This window comes from Leucoraja erinacea, chromosome 20 (assembly GCF_028641065.1).
Source record: "Leucoraja erinacea ecotype New England chromosome 20, Leri_hhj_1, whole genome shotgun sequence".
NCBI lineage: Eukaryota > Metazoa > Chordata > Chondrichthyes > Rajiformes > Rajidae > Leucoraja > Leucoraja erinaceus.
Genome location: NC_073396.1, coordinates 17,679,069 through 17,698,056, shown reverse-complemented (window position 1 = coordinate 17,698,056; position 18,988 = coordinate 17,679,069). Strand labels below are relative to the sequence as shown.

At 43.3% G+C, this 18,988-nt stretch overlaps 1 protein-coding gene across 1 annotated transcript in view; it reads right to left on the bottom strand.

Moving 5' to 3' along the window:
• Positions 1 to 18,988, bottom strand: part of grid2ipb (glutamate receptor, ionotropic, delta 2 (Grid2) interacting protein, b) — a 97,131-nt gene that overhangs the window by 24,049 nt on the left and 54,094 nt on the right. The window contains exons 7-16 of the mRNA XM_055651398.1: positions 15,538 to 15,632; positions 12,994 to 13,177; positions 12,403 to 12,557; positions 10,135 to 10,245; positions 5,680 to 5,780; positions 3,816 to 3,930; positions 2,580 to 2,893; positions 1,211 to 1,657; positions 714 to 801; positions 346 to 423 (exon numbers count right to left, since the gene is read on the bottom strand). Coding sequence (XP_055507373.1) covers positions 346 to 423; positions 714 to 801; positions 1,211 to 1,657; positions 2,580 to 2,893; positions 3,816 to 3,930; positions 5,680 to 5,780; positions 10,135 to 10,245; positions 12,403 to 12,557; positions 12,994 to 13,177; positions 15,538 to 15,632 — 1,688 coding nt within the window. The remainder of the gene's footprint in view (positions 1 to 345; positions 424 to 713; positions 802 to 1,210; positions 1,658 to 2,579; positions 2,894 to 3,815; positions 3,931 to 5,679; positions 5,781 to 10,134; positions 10,246 to 12,402; positions 12,558 to 12,993; positions 13,178 to 15,537; positions 15,633 to 18,988) is intronic.

Below are 18,988 nucleotides of genomic sequence, written 5' to 3'. Positions count from 1 at the left end.
TTCAGAGGCTAGGATCAAAACCCAGGTCTCTGGAGCTATGAGATCTACCTGGCCCCCATTCCCTTTTCTTTCTCGGTTACTATCTGCTTCTGGAGACTGGAATATAGGAGTGTGGACCCAAGAGCCTAGGGTTTTGGACTAATTACTAGTTAACGTCCCAACCCTCAGCTATTCTTTCACTGGCTACCTTCCAAACCCAGCTCCAGAACTTAAATCCATGCAAGAAATGTTTCTCTTCAAGAGATGGAATGATGTTTCACCTAAGGGAACGTGTATGTGAGTTTTTATAATTAAAACAGGGCTTTCTATGCCCGCTGTTGGCTGTTTAGGGCAATCGGCACTCACATGTGTTGTACGCCTTTTTACGGGACAGTACCTCCACCACATCCTTCTTCTTAAGTGTTTGAGGTACAAAACTTGCTTCTGCAAAGAATATGAAAGAATAAGAAATGTAACCAGTCTCACACAAATCCTCATGTCAATACCAACTCCCTTTGTCTAAGCCATACATTTCCCAATGGACCAATTTTTGGAAAGGAGATAATTAAAATGCATTGAATCATCACAGAGGCAACCAGCTTCATTAAAATACAATGTGATCACAGTAACATGTATACATTTGAGCATGCACCCGCAATGTAGTGTACGCTGTAGTCATTTCAGCCTGACAGATGTTCTGCTCATTGGGTAGGAAAAACTAAGTTGTCACTTACTGTTTGGTTTCTGGGTCCCAAAATGCAGCTCCAGATCCAAATACTTCACCATGTCACTCAACTTGTCATAATCTGAGTCTTCTCCAAACTGAGTGCAAATGAAAATGATTTGTGGGCATTAGCTGGTGACATCTGATAAACAGATGGGTTAATATTTTTAAGGCATGACATTGAATTGTCCCCTTATCCACAGTGATAGATCCCAGTGCTCCCTCTCACAAGGGAGGCCTGTGATTGACCCTGTTACAGCACTGACTTTACACAAGAAAAAATAATGCATATTCAACAGGGGGAGCATATACCTTTAGTCCAGGAAATTAAAAGCAAACCCTGGAAATGCTCAATAATTCCTGTGCTTCCCACTGGTTACTGTCCTAACATTCCCTTTCTTCCCAGTCAGAACCCCTTCTATGTCCAGCTAATCCACTACCCCACTTATTGAAGCATTAAACATGGCAGATTAGGAAAAAACAGCAGTTGAATGCTGTTTCATGTACCTGACCCCAGATGGTTCCCTCGGAGTTCTCCACTTGCTCCCAACGCAGCCTCTTCACACTCATGTGACTGGATTCGCTTCTCCGGTGAAAGCCACGGTGCAGTCGAGCTGAAGAAGCTGGCAAGGGAGGTGGTGGAGGAGGGGGTGGAGGAGGAGGAGGTGGAAGGGGCTTGGACTGGAAATGGCTGGAGGTGTAAGAAGGGGGTGGAGGCAGTGGAGGTGGGGGTGGAGGTGGAATAACTTGTTTTAATTCTGAGATTAAAGTGATGGGTTTGGGGTCATTGAACTGTATGGGTGGAGGGGGAGGGGGGCTTTGAGGAGGAGGTGGGATAGGGTCCGAACATGAAGAATAGGTCAAGGAGCTTCCATCTTCACTGCTACTGACGTACTCACTTGGGCTGCTTGGGTCATTCATACCATAGATTTCCTGCTCATCGTGAAAGGTCATCTAAGGATAAAATTACCAAATCAAACAGAAAGAAAAACTTCATTCCCAGATTTGTTTCCCATTAACAAACCCCCCCCCATCCGTTTTCCCAATCTCCATGCCCATATCCCATTCCGATCCACAAATCCCAATGCCATTCCCAATCCCCATGTCAAAATTTCCTTCTCATTCACAAATCCCCGTCCCCATCTCCATCATATCTACAAATACCCATCTTTCCCATCAAAGAACCCCCATATTTTCACCTGCTTTTCATCCACAAATCTTCATCTCCATCTCATCCACAAATCCCCATCCCCATGTCCCGTTCCCATCCACAAATACCTATCCCCAACTCCTTCCTATCCACAAATACTCATCCCCACATCTCTTTCCCATTCACAAACAGCCATATTCTCATCTGCTTCCCATCCAAAAATCTCCATCTCCATTTTAACCCAAATCCCAATCCCATGTCTCCTTCCCATCCACAAATATCCATCCCGGCCTTCTTATTCATGTCTACATCTCCACAAATCTTCAAAATCCCCATCCTCTGATCTGCTTCCCATCAATGTATCCCCACCCCCACATCTGATTCCCATGCACATTCCCATCTATCCACAAATCCCCATCCGTACATTTCATTCCAATCTGCAAATTCCCAATCCCACAAATGGATCCCATTCCACAAATCCTCTTCTCCATATCTCCATTGCACCCACAAATCCCCAGGTTCGCATCTACTTCCCATTCACAAATCCACAGACCCTCATCTACTTCCTATTGCTGACACCCCAACCACGCTGATACCTACCCTCCTCAAAAGACCACCAACCATAAATGCAGTTATTTCACTAACAGACCCATGTCTGGCTCAGGCTCGCTACAATGGAACTTCTGCACCTACTAACAACTCTACTTTTATATTTGGAAAGCTTACTTCTTCATAGTCATGCTCTGGGTTCATAAAATCGTCCATGGGAGTCACCTTCTGACCCAGCTGCTCACTCAAGGCATCCAGAAAGCGGTCTGTATCACGGCTACGGGGCGGCCGGGAGAAGGTGAAGAGTTTCTTCCTGCGGTTTGGGGGGCTACTCATGATCTCCATTTTCTGTGAAGAGGGGCTAGGGCTGCTATCCAAGCTGACATATGGGTGGGAGTCCGAATTAGTTGGGGAGGGTTCGTTGGGGGGCGGACAGAAACAGGACTGTACAGGAAGGGGCTCAGTCTGTCTCAGCATCAACCTTCGACTTCCTGAGGCAAAAAGCAGAAATAATAAATTCAAACAAGTTTCCACTTATTTTCATAAAATAAGTATCATTAAATGTCGTCTGTTTAGCACTACAGTGTGTTGTGTTAGCCAAGTCCCTTGTACATGGCAAAGATACATCAGGCCGGATGGCCTCCTTCTGTGTTGCTTTACCGCATGATTCCACAACACAATGACGGTAGTTGAGGAGGCTTCAGTGGCCACTGCACCTGGTTCGGGATGATGCTGTCTCCTCTCCCACATTATAATAGGTACCCCATTTCAAAAATACTTCATTGGCTGTGCAACACATAGCATGTCCTGAGGTAGGCAATAGACAATAGACAATTGCAGGAGTAGGCCATTCGGCCGAGCTAGCACTGCCATTCACTGTGATCATGGCCGATCATCCACATTCAGTACTCCGTTCCTGCCTTCTCACCATATCCCCTGACTCCGTTATTTTTAAGAGCTCTTGAAAGCATCCAGAAAATTGGCCTCCACTGCCTTCTGAGGCAGAGAATTCCACAAATTCACAACTCTCTGGGTGAAAAAGTTTTTCCTCATCTCCGTTCTAAATGGCCTACCCCATATCCTTAAACTGTGGTCCCCCGGTTCTGGACTCCCCCAACATTGGGAAAGTAGTGCTGGGTGTAATAATAGTCAAGCACTATGTAAAAGTGAGCCCTCAGCAGCCTCTGCTGATGATTGCAGAAAATGTTCATTCAGCTAATCCATCAATCCAATGAGGACCAAAAGTAGCTGGTAGGCTGCAATATCTTGGAACAGACCAATTGTCTGAAAGGTGTTGTGGAAATTCTTTTAAGTTTCCAACAAAAACCAGCAGTGATTTGGGCCAGGTCCAGGTAGAGTGGAACATCAGGGTTCAGTCAGCAAAAACCCATGCCAAAAATTACATCACCCCACCTGAATGACTCAGCTGTTCAGCTACTGGAGAGGTTCTGGGCATGGACAGTTGCGTCATTTTCCCTGAGTAGTTGGTCACTCCACGAGCTTCTATTTCAGCATAAACAGGTGATATCTGCAAAAATAAAGTCCCACTCCAGTTAGCATTAGAGAGAGACACACATAAAGGTGTAACAAGAATACTGATTAGATAGAAACAAAGTCACACCCCCTCTACTTTCAGTCTGAAGAAGAGTTGCAACCCCGAAATACAACCTTTTTCGCCGGAGATGCTGCCTGATCCGCTGAGTTAATCCAGCACTTTGTGTCTATCCGGAATAAACCAGCATCAGCAGTTCCTTTCTACACACTGATTAGATCTACTTGAGCACAGACTGTCAAATCAGAGACAATATGGCACAGTGTATTGTCAAAGTTGGGCAACTTTGCTGTCTGTACGGAGTTTGTAAGTTCTCCCTGTGACTGCGTAGGTTTTCTCCGAGATCCAGTTTACCCCCCCACACTCCAAAGATTTATAGGTATGTAGGTTCATTGGCTTGGTATAAGTGTAATATTGTTCCTAATGTGTGTAGTGTATTGTAAATGTGCGGGGATCGCTGGTCGGCGCGAAGGGCCTGTTTCCCCGCTGTATCACTAATTTAAACTAAATTTTTGACCTTGATTGGCAGGGTAAGTGACGGAGGAATGACAGAGTGCGGTGAGAGCAGTGTGGTGGAGAAGGTTCTGTGATGGAACAATTATGAAGAAAAGTTTGAAAAGTGAATGTCTGGGTGGCAACTTGGGTGGGGAACGGTAAGTGAAGGCCAAATAACGGGTGAATGATGGCGAAGAGTGAGTGACAAGCGTGCAATGGAAAAGGATGAATGACAGGCGAGCAATATAGAAGCGTGTATGATGGGTGAAGATAACAACGAGTGATTGATGGGTGATAGCTGAATGTGTTAGCGATGGGTGAGTAGCAAAGGGCAAGAGATGAATGTGTAATTGTGTTGCGTCTGAGATGATTGATCGAAAAGGACATTAAGCGTTGGAATAATTCACAATGTCAGGTAGCATCTCTGGAGAACACGCATAGGTGACATTTTGGGTCAAGACCCTTCTTCAGACTGATCGTAAGACGGAGAAGAAATCTGAAGAGACTTTAGATTAGATTCCTTTATTTGTCATTCAGACCTTTCGGTCTGAACGAAATTTTGTTGCCTGCAGTCATACATATATAATAATAATAAACAACAAAACACACAATAAACACAAATTAACATCCACGTGCCTCCCAGTGAGTTCACCAGGCACCTCCTCACTGTGATGGAGGCAAAAAGTCACTGTCTCTTCCGTCCTTATTCTCCCATCTCTGTCTGACCTGCCAGGTTATTCCTGCACTTTGTGTCCTTTTGTGCTTTAGATGATTGACGGATAAGGGTTAGTGCCAGGCAAGTGAAGTAAAAGAGCCAATGACATGTGAGCAAACAAAAATGGTGAGAGGCAGATGTGTGTTGAATTAGAATGGAGAATGATGAATTAAAGACTGAAATATAGGAATGCTTAGGAAAGCAAATCTGGTGAGTGTGAAGAAGGTCTGTGATTGGAGCCATTGAGGCGGATGGTAAATAACAAGCAACGTGGGTGAAAAAGGTAAGTGATGTGGAAGATTGAATGCAGAATGCAGATAGAGAAAATGGCAAGCACAAGAGGATAGTGATATGAGATTGAGCTGGATGAACAGATAAACAGTGGGGGATATTAAGTGGTAGGTGTGATAAAATGATGTCGTAGTTACTGTGAATGTTTCACTGGGAGGCACGTGTGAGAAGGATAATGGTTCACAAAGAGGTAGCTGAAAATAAACAAGACCATAACCACTCACCTTTCGCAAGTTGGGTGTTTCTGGTAGAGATGTGCCATCTCCTGATTGTCGTTCCCCAGGAGTTAGGTGCGTATGAACATCTGCTGCTTCCCCTGGAGCTCCTGCATAAAACATGCATGGACACCTGATATGCAGCTTTGAAAACATGGCACATTCAGGGTTATAATGGACTAAGTTATAAAGTCTAACTTTGAGGGATGTGCGGTATATATGTAAGAAATTTATGTTCAAGTTCTATTCCAGAAAAATAGTCATCTGGCTCAGAAACAAGTGCTTCTGCCCAACTCATCCATGCCTCGGAAGATGCCCCATCTAAGCTAGTCTCATTTGCCTGCATTTTGGCCCATATCGCTCCAAACCTTACCTATCCATGTACCTGTTCAATGTTTTTTAAATTACACATTTTAACTTGAAAACAAAATGTACGATGGTACTCCATTTGTGTACCAAGTAAGTGTCGCACCATCAGAGGTGCAAACTTGCGACATGTCAAAAAAGACACAAATTTCAGGTATAACTCAGCATGTCAGGCAGCATCTCTGCAGAACATTAATAGTCCCCCAACCGGAAACCATTCCCAGGAAGGCAGACATGGGCTCTGAGCGAGGTGGCCAAAAATGATGGCCGTAGGCGGCAGCGTTCTCTCAGAAATCGCGGCACAGTGGGCCAAAAGCAGTCAAGATCAGACTTTTAGTAATATAGATATTACCAGCAATTTGTTCTGGACCAACAACATCTATGTTATGGCCAAGAATGCACACTAATGCCTCTACTTCCTTAGAAGGCTTAGGAAGTTTGGCATGAGCCAAACAACCATCACCAACTTCTACAGATGTGCCATAGAAAGCATTGTATTGGGGAAAATCACAGCATAGTTTGGGAACAGTTCCATCCAAGACCACAAGAAATTACAGAGAGCTCTGAAATTACAGAGAACGCGGACCACACAAATCAACTTCCCTTCCATTTACTCAATCTATACTTAACACTGCCTCAGCTAGGTCACCAGCATAATCAAGGACCAGTCTCACCGTGCTCACTCCCTCTTCTCATTAGGCAAAAGGTACAGGTGTTTGATAACGCATACCTCCAGATATAGGGATATTTTCTTCCCAGCTGTTATCGGGCAAATGAACCATCCTATCACCAACTAGAGAGCTGTCCTGAACTCCCAGCTACCTTATTGGAGATCTTTGAACTATCTTTAATCAGACTTTACCTTGCACCAAATGTTGCGTCCTTTATCCTTTATCTGTGCATTGTGGACGGCTTGATTACAATCATGCAAAGTCTTTTTTTTTTTACTGGATTTTTACTGGATTGCACACAAACAAAAACTTTTCACTGAATCTCAATGCATGTGACTAAACAAAACTAGTGACCCCTCTTCAGACTAATTGTGGTGGCGGGGGCGGGTGGAGAAAGCTGTGAGAAGAACAACGAGAAAGCTGCAAGAGAAGGAACTGGTCAAAGCTTGGCAAGTAATACAGGTATGGGGGGGGGGGGGGGGGGGTTGATAGGCAGATGGTTGGACAAAGGCCACAGAGGAAAAGACAGGTGGTTATAGACAAAAAGATCGAAAAGTTAAAAATTGTAAAGCTAGAGGAAGGAATGTAGGTGGAAGAGAAGGGGTAGGGGAGAAATAGACGCACGTCCAGGTGCGGCACAGGGAAGAGAGGTGAAAAAGAAGGAGCGGCAGGGTTTGTATTTACCTAAAATGTTCATACTCTTGGGTTATAAGCTAGCCAAGCGGGATACGAGATGCTATTCCTCTGGTTTGCATGTGGCCTCACCCTCGCAATGGAGGACATGGCCCTGCCCCAGTATATGCTGTTCCTTGTTTCTAACCTTGACTTTCGTAAGATCGTCTCAACCGTCAACTAAATGTAAAGACTCCGAGATAATTAAAAAAAAAAAAGTATATAACCTCAAGGGTGTGAGCAACTACAGCATAAGCATGATATTGTTAACAGCAATCACAATGCCAACGAACCCCTAAAAATATGTCCAGTCCTAAATCTCTCAGTGGCCCTCGTATAAAGACTGAGATTCATACTGTCAGTTAACAAGAGATGGTGCTGCACAAAGTCTCTTGAATTCTCCCATAAATTGCTTTCCTGGCTGAATGTCAAGGTATATATTTCTTCTGAAAATGAACAGTGATGCATTATTCTCTAAACGTAACTCACTTTAATGACTAAATGTGGGAGAGGCAGACAGGAACCAAGGGGGTGTGTTCTCACAAAACAATCTACCTTTTGTCAAATGTACTGCGTCAGAAATTCAACCCCAAACCTAAATTGACGGATAAAAAATATCCTGTTTTTTAAAGTAATAAAATGAATTACAAACAGAAAGATTAATACAGTGAGTAAGTAGTAAACCAATCCACAGATACAGGGGGCCAGAATGGCTCCTAATAAATGTATGTTATTGAAAGGCCTCTTAAATGGGCTGCTCCTCGCTGCCAAATTCTCTCACAAAAGGCTATCAAACACATGTGCAAATGAACAACCTTTGTGCAGTTTGTGAGCAGAAAGACCATTTCATTGTCACTAGTGGAGGAACTCAACTAAATTAAAGAGCAGAGTTGGGAAGGTGAGGTTTAAGAGAATCCTGGTGGGGGGGAATTACTATGGTGAATGACGTGGGGAGAGGAGGAGACAAGAGGAATGTAGCTCTCGCAGAAAGAATCGGATGTCAAGGCTATTGAAAGTCAAAGGTAGATAAAAACAAAGATAATCTGAAGAGGTTTTATATGACCATATAAAGCAAGTAAGACATGGGCCCAGTCGAGACTGAAAAGGTAGCCTATGTGTAGAAAGTTTGCGCCCTAATGAATACTCAGCAGCCACCTTTACAAAAGAGGACAATAATGATGTAGTCAGGTTAAATGCTCAACATTCATTGGGTAGCTCTCTTTTGCCACTTACACAGACGCAATGGATGAATGGCTTATTTTTGCATCATACATTTTCTCTAAATCTATGATTTACTCAGTGGTTGAGATCTGTGCGCGTACCATTTTTGTTGCCTACGTGGCAACAAATAATGCATCTGCCTGGCACCGTGTTATAGGAAATATATTGTCAAGCTTGAAAGGGTTCAGAGAAGATTTACGAGAATGTTGCCAGGACTAGAGGGTCTGTGCTATAGGGAGAGGTTGAAACATAGAAACATATAAATTAGGTGCAGGAGTAGGGCATTCGGCCCTTCGAGCCTGCACCGCCATTCAATATGATCATGGCTGATCATCCAACTCAGTATCCCGTACCTGCCTTCTCTCCATACCCCCTGATCCCCTTAGCCACAAGGGCCACATCTAACTCCCTCTTAAATATAGCCAATGAACTGGCCTCAACTACCCTCTGTGGCAGAGAGTTCCAGAGATTGGCTGGCTCTCTATTCCTTGGAGCGCAGGAGGATGAGGGGTGATCTTATCGAGATGTATAAAATCATGAGAGGAATTGATCGGGTAGATGCATAGAATCTCTTACCCAAAGTAGGGGAATTGAGGACCAGGGTTCAGGTGAAGGGAAAATATTTAATAGGAATCTTAGGGGTATCTTTTTCACACAAAGGGCGGTGGGTGTATGGAACAAGCTGCCAGAGGAGGTAGTTGAGGCTGGGACTATCCCAATGTTTAAGAAAGAGTTAGACAGGTGCTTGGATCGGACAGGTTTGGAGAGATATGGACCAAGCGCAGGCAGGTGGGACTAGTGCAGCTGGAATATGTTGGCCAGTGTGGGCAAGTTGGGCCGAAGGGCCTGTTTCTAGACTGTATCACTCTGACTCTCTATGATTCTCTGGCTGGATTTAGCGCCTGTTTGAGAGGGAGTAACCCTCAATTCATTAACGCAAGTATATTTCATTTTTGCGATTTTTGTTTTGGTGATTTACATGTATAGCATTAAGCCAAAATAAAGCTTGCATTTAGTAGATTGCAAATTGGTGAAATTAAGTCAGATTCAAAGTCCGAGGTTTGTCTCCTGGTTTCCCTATGGGAATGTTTTTGGTCCTAGCATACATTTGGTGTCGATTGAAATTTTTTTTGCAGTGAGATTTTCAAAGTCTAGAAATCTATCAAAATCTGTCTGCACAATGTCCCAAAAATTGTAGAACAAATCATGTTAATGCAGTATTAAGACATTTCTGAGTAATTGAGCATTTGGTGGACAGAATGAGTTTACATAGGTAGTGAATATCATGGAGCGATTTAATAAAGAATGACAATTTAAAATTAAGCTTAACTTTGTTTAGTCAGGAACTAGCAGAAGGGTGATGGGTGAAATAAAGACAGGAGAATGGGGCAACACGAGTTTTAATTACGTAGATAGCACTAGAATGAAGAAATCCTGCCAAGAGTGCATTGGAACAGTCAATCCAGGAAGGCAGAATCTCAAATCCCTTTGCAAGGACTTATTCTCCTTAAATCACACATGTAAATATACTGACCTGTTGTGCTGTCATTTGCAGCTCGAGCACGCACACTACCGTGATAGACTGATGACGTACGCACAGAGTTATGACGTGGGCCTTCATTTATCAGTTCACCTTCTACAGACTCTGTGGAGAGGAAAATGGGTCAATAGTGATTGAAGATCTGAGGATCACTATGGCTGTACGTTAATCATTTTCAACAACTTTCAATACAAAGTCTATTATACAAAGGATTATCCTACAAAGGAGAAATAAATCACCAGGTACACTGGGTGTGAATGAAAGTATTGATGCGAATGAGAAATCACTAGATTTAGATAGTGTGATTGACAAATCAAAAAGCATGGTAACTTTGTGAGATTTCATAAGTACACAACATGCGAGTGAGAAATTACGAGGTACATTCCATGTATGAATGAATAATTGCCCACCACTACCCATGGGAGAGTGAGAAATCTCCAGGCATGGCAAGTTTACAGTGAAATGTCAACAGTACACCCCATGTGAGTAAGCATCGCCAAGCATGGGCAGTGTGTAATGGCAAGTCACTGGACACATCCTACATGAGTGAAAAATCGCCAGGAGCAGCCAAAATATGCATGTGAAATCAGTGATTGGAAGACTAATTACCAACGTGACTGATTACTACACCCATACTGATGTGGGTGGTCCAGTTGACTTTCTGGTCAATGGTGATCTCCAGGATACTCAGCAATGGTAATATATTTGAATGTCAAGGGTAGAGATTATACTTTCTCTTGTTGAAGGTGGACATTACCCAACACATCTGTGGATTGAATGTCACTTACCACTTATCAACCAATGCCTAAATGTTGACTTGATCTTGCTCAATTAAACCAAGAGCTTGTTCAATAGCTGAGGAGTTGTGAAAGGTATAATCATCCTCTCTTCTGACTTTATGAAGAAAGTTAGGCAATTAACGATAGATACAAAGTTCTGGAGTAACTCGGCGAGTCAGGCAACATCTCTGGAGAAAAAGGATGGATGATGATTCCGGTTAGAACCCTTCTTCAGGCTCTGAATATTTGGGTCGGAACCCTTCTTCAAGGTAAGTAATGAAGCAGCTGCAGATGGTTGGGGCTGGGACACTGCCCTGAGGAACTCCTGCAGAGATTTTCTGGGATTAGGATGATTGACCACAAAAATATAATCATCTTCTTGAGTGTATGGTATGATTCCAATCATTTTCGTGTTCCATGAAGCTCGCTCTCAACAGTTTTAGCAGGCTACTTGATACCAGACTCAGTTAAATGCTGTCAAGGGCAGTCACTCTCACTTCATTTCTTGAGCACAGGAGAGCATGAATGTGGATGGAATTAAACAATGCATTTGCAATTCTAAGGCAGAGTTAACTTGAAAGCTCTAAGAAGAACACTGAATTGGGAGGACTAAAGGCCAGGTAAACTCCAGCAGAACTAGCAGAGAGTGAATCCAGAGTAACTGACAGAGTGAAACCAGAGGCACTGACACAGAAAGAATCCAGAGGCACTACACAGAGTCAATCCACAACAATTTCAGAGTAAATCCAGAGATAACATCAGAGTGAATCCAGAAGCACTGACACAGAGTAAATGCAGAAACACTATTCATCTGGACTCATGATGACATGTAGTGAACTTCAAGGCACTGAAACTCACAGTTAATCTGGAGACGCTGACTCAGTGAATCTCAGAATACTACGATATAATATTGGCAGTAAGATACTGATCGTGGAGTGCACTCCACCTGCCCCAAAAGATGGAGGGTGACCACATGGAGAGGTTGCTGAGATGGCAGGTGAGTGAAGAAGGAAGATCGAGTGAGATTGAGTGGGGCCAGTAAAAAGAGGAGGTAGTTTGAGGGACAAGTGGATAAAGGGTCAGGTGATGAGGAAGACGGGGCATGAGCATATGTATGTATATCTGAATGAATGTGTGTGTGAGAATTAAAGGACTGAGACAGTCAATCAGATGGCACTGCAGCACATAGAAGATCTGTGCATCTGTTACTCGAAACCTCCCCTTTACAAAATCTTGCAAAGTGCTGTGAGAATTATATGAGTGCATGAACAAATGTATAAAATGTCAGAGATTTGTGTTAGAGCTCCAATGTGAAGTGATCGTTTTGACAGTTTCTTGAACAAGGGCAGCCTACAACACAAAAGGCTCCTGTCTTCCTCTACTCTCCTTGCTCAATCATGTCTTACTCAGATTCCACAGGTCACTCTCCTCGGGCAGCTATGCACAATAGGAAAATTGTCCTTTTCCAATCAGGACGCCTCACCTGCTGCTGCCTTGTATCCCAGGAATCTGGCAATCTTCTGGTGACAATGTTCCTGCTCCTCATATGTCAGTAGCTGATAGATAAACTGCCAGATCACTTGCTTGGCCGGTGTGTCTAGCACAGGATAGATGTCAACAATCAGAGTATCAATGTTCCTGTGGAAGCAGAAGTGGAGATTCAGTCTAGAGCCTGTGCTGCCCAGGTACAACTCAGCTGCCCAGGTTACAGGATATGCCCTATTTTACTGAAACAAGTCTGGCCCACAATAAGCCCTGCCCATAATACATCAAGGTCATGCACGTGTCACGTATTTTTGACATCTTGACAATATAGCTGTATAAACTCCACAATAATGACCCAATAAGATCCGCACGGCCCAAAACGTGGGAGTAGATCTCTACTTGTGTGCCACACCAGAGCAGATAATCTCTGCACATGACCCACTGTCACCTGAGCTACCAGCATTTTCGATAATTAATTTCTTTGCTCTGTTCCTGCAAGTGCTGACTTTAGGAATTAATGGCCAGGCATTCAGCCTCACCCAGACTAAGCCCTTTTGCAAATGACTGCACAGACCTGGATGGCTCCTACCTATGCTGGAAGAAGCATTCAAGAGCCTTGCAGACACCGTAGCGTTCTTGCTGTGTCAGGAGGTGCTCCAGTTGCTGGACGAAGGTTCTTCCTTGGAATTTTATACTGGATGGCAGGATTTCAGTCACCCACTGCAGAGAAGTCAATGACGAAGCATATGATGGATTCTCCACAGGATCTGGCTCTAAGAAATGCATCAAGAGGAAGAGAGGGAACAGAGTATGTACATAAGCAGTCACACAACATAGACAGAAATAAAAGCACATAAACATGTGCATATATTCAGTCAGGACTGTTGGCACAGATAAGCACTGATAATGTAGCAGTAGAGCTGCTGCCTTACAGCGCCAAAGACCCAGGTTCGATCCTGACCACAGGTGCTGTCTGTACGGAGTTTGTACGTTCTCCCTGTGACCTGTGTAGATTTTCTCTGAGTGCTCCGGTTTCCTGCCACACTCCAAATACGTACAGGTTTGCAGGTTAATTGGCTTCAGTAAAATTGTAAATTGTCCTTAGTATGTGAAGGACAGTGTTAGTGTGTGGGGATTGCTGGTCGGCGCGGACTCGGTAGGCCGAAGGGCCTGTTTCCGCCATGTAACTCTAAACTAAACTATATCAACTGCTGACAGCCTTCACCTTCTTCCAAGATGGAAGGTGATGGGTTCAACTCTCATTGTTTTATTTCAAGTAAGAGGAATGGGGTTAACCCATGTGTCCTGACATTTACTGTATGACTCAGTACGGAGACAGTATATGAATTTAACACGCAGTTACTTTGAGGGCTTACTCTGCATAAACTAACGATAATTACAAGTGATTAATTGTCAAGTTTGCATTTTTGGCTGTAAGCTCTGTGGAAAGTTATCAAAGGCTACCTGAACTGTGACAAACCCAAGAGATAAATCTAACTCTCTCTTGAAAACATCCAGTGAATTGGCCTCCACTGCGTTCTATGGCAGCGAATTCCACAGATTCCCAATCTCTAGGTTAAAAACCTTTTCCTCATCTCAGTCCTAAATGGCCTATCCCTTATTCTTAAACTGTGCCCCCTGGTTCTGGATTCCCCCAACATCGGGAACATTCTGAAGAAGGGTTTCAGCCCGAAACGTTGCCCATTTCCTTCGCTCCATAGATGCTGCTGCACCCGCTGAGTTTCTCCAGCACTTTTGCCTACCATCGGGAAATTTTTTCCTGCAGCTTAAATCATTTACCACAGAATGTCTACTGACGGCCATAGATCAAATAATGCAAGGATCGTCAACCTAGGAATGTCAGATAGGAGGAAAAAGTCGCTGGATACATGACCGATTACTGAATTTCCTAGCTGCTGTGTCCTTGACACATGATAAAGCAAACAGACTTTGGCTAGGACATGGCTGATGTATATGTCTCTGTTCTAGAGTTGACAGGTGGTGTACTACTTTCTTTTTTGAACAATCAGTAACTGTTTACTTGAACAATGAACTTAACATATTAGCATACAATTATACCTGGTGCAAACTTTACCCTACTGAATTCAAAGGAACATGCTTTCATATATTTCCTTATGACATAGAAGGAGGTGATATATCTCATGTATGCTAATTAACCCCTTTCAGATTCTCTCAACACCAATTTACAATCACCAATTAACCGAGCATCAATGGGATGTGGGGGAATCCCATACAAACACAGGGAGAACATGCAAACTCTACGAGGACAGCATGGATAGTCAGAACCAAACCTGGGTTGCTGAAGCTGTGAGTTGGCTGCAATACCCGCAGCAGAACTGTGCCACTCAGTCAATCCTCAAGGTAAACTTGTGGTTAGCCATGCTGATTAACTCTGACAGATAGTAAAGTAGAATTAGTAATCTTTACATTTCCAAATTACTGGTAACTGCTTCTGAATAAAGCATAAATTTGAACTCTTGAAATGCCAGGAATGAGTGGAAGTTTTAGTTTAATCATGGAGAATGCCTTGCATTTTAGTTTCCTTTCCAGATCATAACTGACATTTTGAGATCCAGTATTTTTTTTAAAAGGGCATTTCATACTACAATAATGTCAAAAATGTTATTAGCAGCAACAGTTAAACATGAATAAATAGAATATTACAATGCTGAATACTCATGGAATGGACATCGAATGCAGCACTGGGAAATAATAATGGGAGATAATAATTTGCTGAGAATGGCTGGTCTATACCTAAGCAGCCAAATATTACAGTTTGTGCCATGTGTGTCGTACAGCATGTTTGGACCAAAAAAAAGATACAGCCCATGCAAGCAGTGTATGATGAGTACATTTTCACATTATATGGACCAGAAATCTAGGAAAGGTCTTTTCTAAAGCATGTGCCATACAGGTTGCTCCATCTGATATTTTTCTTAATTAAACAGGCAGATAGGAATATCATTAAGAGTTGATGGGGTGCAGCTGTGGAAGAGAGCATTCTCGTCGTCATTTGCCAATCTGAACAAAACATATTTGTGCGGTTAATCTGCCAAAGATCACAGAATCTATTGATACACGCAGCTGTGCTTCTGACAGCAGCTCCACTTACCTAGAGGGAAATTCAAAGGCCCGTCTTCCACCACCAGAGTGGGCATGGCTCCGCTTCCCTGTAACATGGCTACCACCTTCTCATGGGAACAGTTTCTAAAACATACATAAATACATAGGCATACAATCACATCGTTGCTCACAGTCGGCAGGATTTCATTTCACACTCACAGCTGAAACGAAGCGTCTAATCCTCTGAACACATGAGAAACTGGATGACGTTATATTCTTGAGTGTCTGACTAGACCGTTCCAGGATGATAACAGACAGTAGAGTGACATAGAGTCATAGATAGTACTTTCATATTTGACAAGTATCTGGACAAGTACTTGAATCACCAAGGCATAGTAGGTTACAGACCAAGTGCCGATTACAGGGATTAATTAGACTTCATGTTCAATATAGATGTGGAGGGTCAAAGGGCCTGTTTCTGTGTTGTATGATAATTTAACTCTCATGGCTCTATGACAATGATCCAATATAACAAAAGCTGAACAATGGGCCTCTTTACCTTGCTACACCATCCTATTTTGGGAAAATGCAAGATCCCACTGTATTTCTCTTCCAATCATATAGAAACATAGAAACATAGAAAAATAGGTGCAGGAGTAGGCCATTCGGCCCTTCGAGCCATTCAATATGATCATGGCTGAACATCTAAAATCAGTACCCCGTTTCTGCTTTTTCCCCTCAAATCCCTGGATTCCTTTAGCCCCAAGAGCTAAATCTAACTCTCTCTTGAAAACATCCAGTGACTTGGCCTCCACTGCCTTCTGTGGCAGAGAATTCCACAGATTCACAATTTACTGGGTGAAAAAGATTTTCCTCATCTCAGTCCTAAATGGTCTACCCCTTATTCTTAAACTGTGGCCCCAGGTTCTGAACTCCCCCAACATCGGGAACATTTTTCATGCATCTAGCCTGTCTAATCCTTTAAGAATTATATACGTTTCTAAAAGATCCCTCATCCTTCTAAATTCCAGTGAATACAAGCCCAGTCGACCCATTCTTTCATCAGTCCCGCCATCCCGGGAATTAACCTGGTGAACCTACACTGCACTCAATAGCAATAATGTGCTTCGTCAAATCAGGAGACTAAAATTGCACACAATACTCCAGGTGCGGTCTCACCAAGGCTCTGTACAACTGCAGTAGGACCTCCTTGCACCCGAACTCAAATCCTCTCGCAATGAAGGCCAACATTCCATTAGTTTTCTTCACTGCCAGCTGTACCTGCATGCTTACTTTCAGTGACTTATGTACAAGCACACCCAGCACCCAGGTCTCGTTGCACCTCGCCTTTTCCTAATCTGACACCAATCAGATAATAATCTGCCTTCCTGTTCTTGCCACCAAAGTGGATAACCTCACATTTTCCACATTATACTGCATCTGCCATGCATCTGCCCACTGACCCAACCTATCCATGTCACCCTGCAGCCTCATAGCATCCTCCTCGCAGCTCACACTGCTACCCAGCTTTGAGTCATCCACAAACTTGGAGATGTCACATTTAATTCCATCATCTATGCAGGGAGACTCGGTCAGAGCTGGTAGAAAAATCGCACTTTTGCAGTTGTAGAGATCTTTTAAAATGGAACAAAAAAGACCTTTGCATCCCACAAAAATAGCACTTTAAATGGGTTAGACAGGATGATATCGATGAAGCTTTAGTATACTGTATATCAAGCCTGTTTTGCTTCTTTTAAGGCAGTGTTTAGTGGGGCAATATGGTGACATCCTTATTTCTGAAGCATTTGTGAAGGGTAGTCAGCCTTTAAGGGTACATTTCCCAATAGTAACTATATACAATTAAGACTGCCATTCTGTAAAGGGAGACTGCAGGGGAGTCTGCAGGGAAAGGAGTGCTTCCAACTTTTTAGGGAAGGACTCAGGTCCAGGTGTATAATATATGTCCACTGGGGTGAAAGGATCATTGAAGGCCACAAAGGCCATTATAAAAACAGCCTAACAAAGGAACAGATAGAGTTCATGTCCAAGAGTGAGAATCCCTGCACCGTGAGTAGAACTCATGCAAGTATTGTCATGATCTTAAGAAATACCTGGGTAAGGTGCTCTCCACTAAAGATACTGCACTATTACAAACACAAACACATCCATGCACACAGTCACACAAACATACAATAGACAGTAGACAATAAACAATAGGTGCAGGAGTAGGCCATTCGGCCCCTCGAGCCAGCACCGCCATTCAATATGATCATGGCTGATCATCCACAATCAGTGCCCCCTTCCTGCCTTCTCCCCATATCCCTTGACTCCGCTATTTTAAAAGCTCTGTCTCGCTCTCTCTTGAAAGCATCCAGAGAACCAGCTTCCTCCGCCCTTTGAGGCAGAGAATTTCACAAACTCACAACTCTGTGAAAAAGTTTTTCCTCATCTCCGTTCCAAATGGCTTACCCCTTATTCTGGCCCCTGGTTCAGGACTTCCCCATCATTGGGAGCATGTTTCCCGCCTGTAGTTTGTCCAAACCCTTAATAATCTTATATGTTTCAATAAGAACACCTCTCATCCTTCTAAATTCCAGAGTGTACAAGCCCAGCTGCTCCATTCTATCTACATATGACATACGTACACATATTCCCACAAAATGTTACATTGACACAAATTGTTACCATCCACAAACCCCTACTCTCTAAAAGAACTCCCTGGCTTCACTCCGCCATTTCTAATATGCTTTACTCACTTCCATGCAAAATTCAAGTTACTAAAAGCACAATATTGAAAAGGTTATGATGTTCTTCACTTCCTCCATTTAGGTGCCGTGGATGGGAAATAAGGGAAAGGCCACCAATAGCAGGAGGATCCTTGTGAGGGTGGTGCCTAGCCATACTTTTCTGCTTGTGGGCTGAAGAGCAGAGAGAGACCAAACTATCTCTACTCGGCTAGATTAACTCATTAACATTGCTCCATCATGAATATTATATCCTCTTTCTTTTCATCTACAGTGGACATTCTCATTTCTCTCTGTGCTGCAGATGTTTTGGATGCAATCTAACAGTGCAATTACTTTCCGTTCTTCTTTGCTGGGTGTCAGGAGAGGCTCCTGTTCCCCTTCCCAGGAACAATGAATTGGTGCTGGAGGAGAAGGAAAGAAAAATGAAGGGAGAGGAGGAGCACGATGATTATGATGATGATGATGATGATGACAGTAATGATAATGACCAAAGTGTATCATTGTGCCTGACTATTGAACCGCCTCTGAGACTGGCATTGCAGAAGGATACAAGTCAGGCCTACCTCACTGGATGTAAGAGGTGACAAGGAACATTGAGACATCCATCTCCACATTCCCATCCAATGTTGGACTCAACCGGGAGACCATGAGCTCCAGTCTATAGATATGCACACTCTATGGTGAGGACTCAGCAACAATTCCATCACACTGCTCCACTGGTACAGGTGACAGCTTCAGTGGAGGCACACTCAG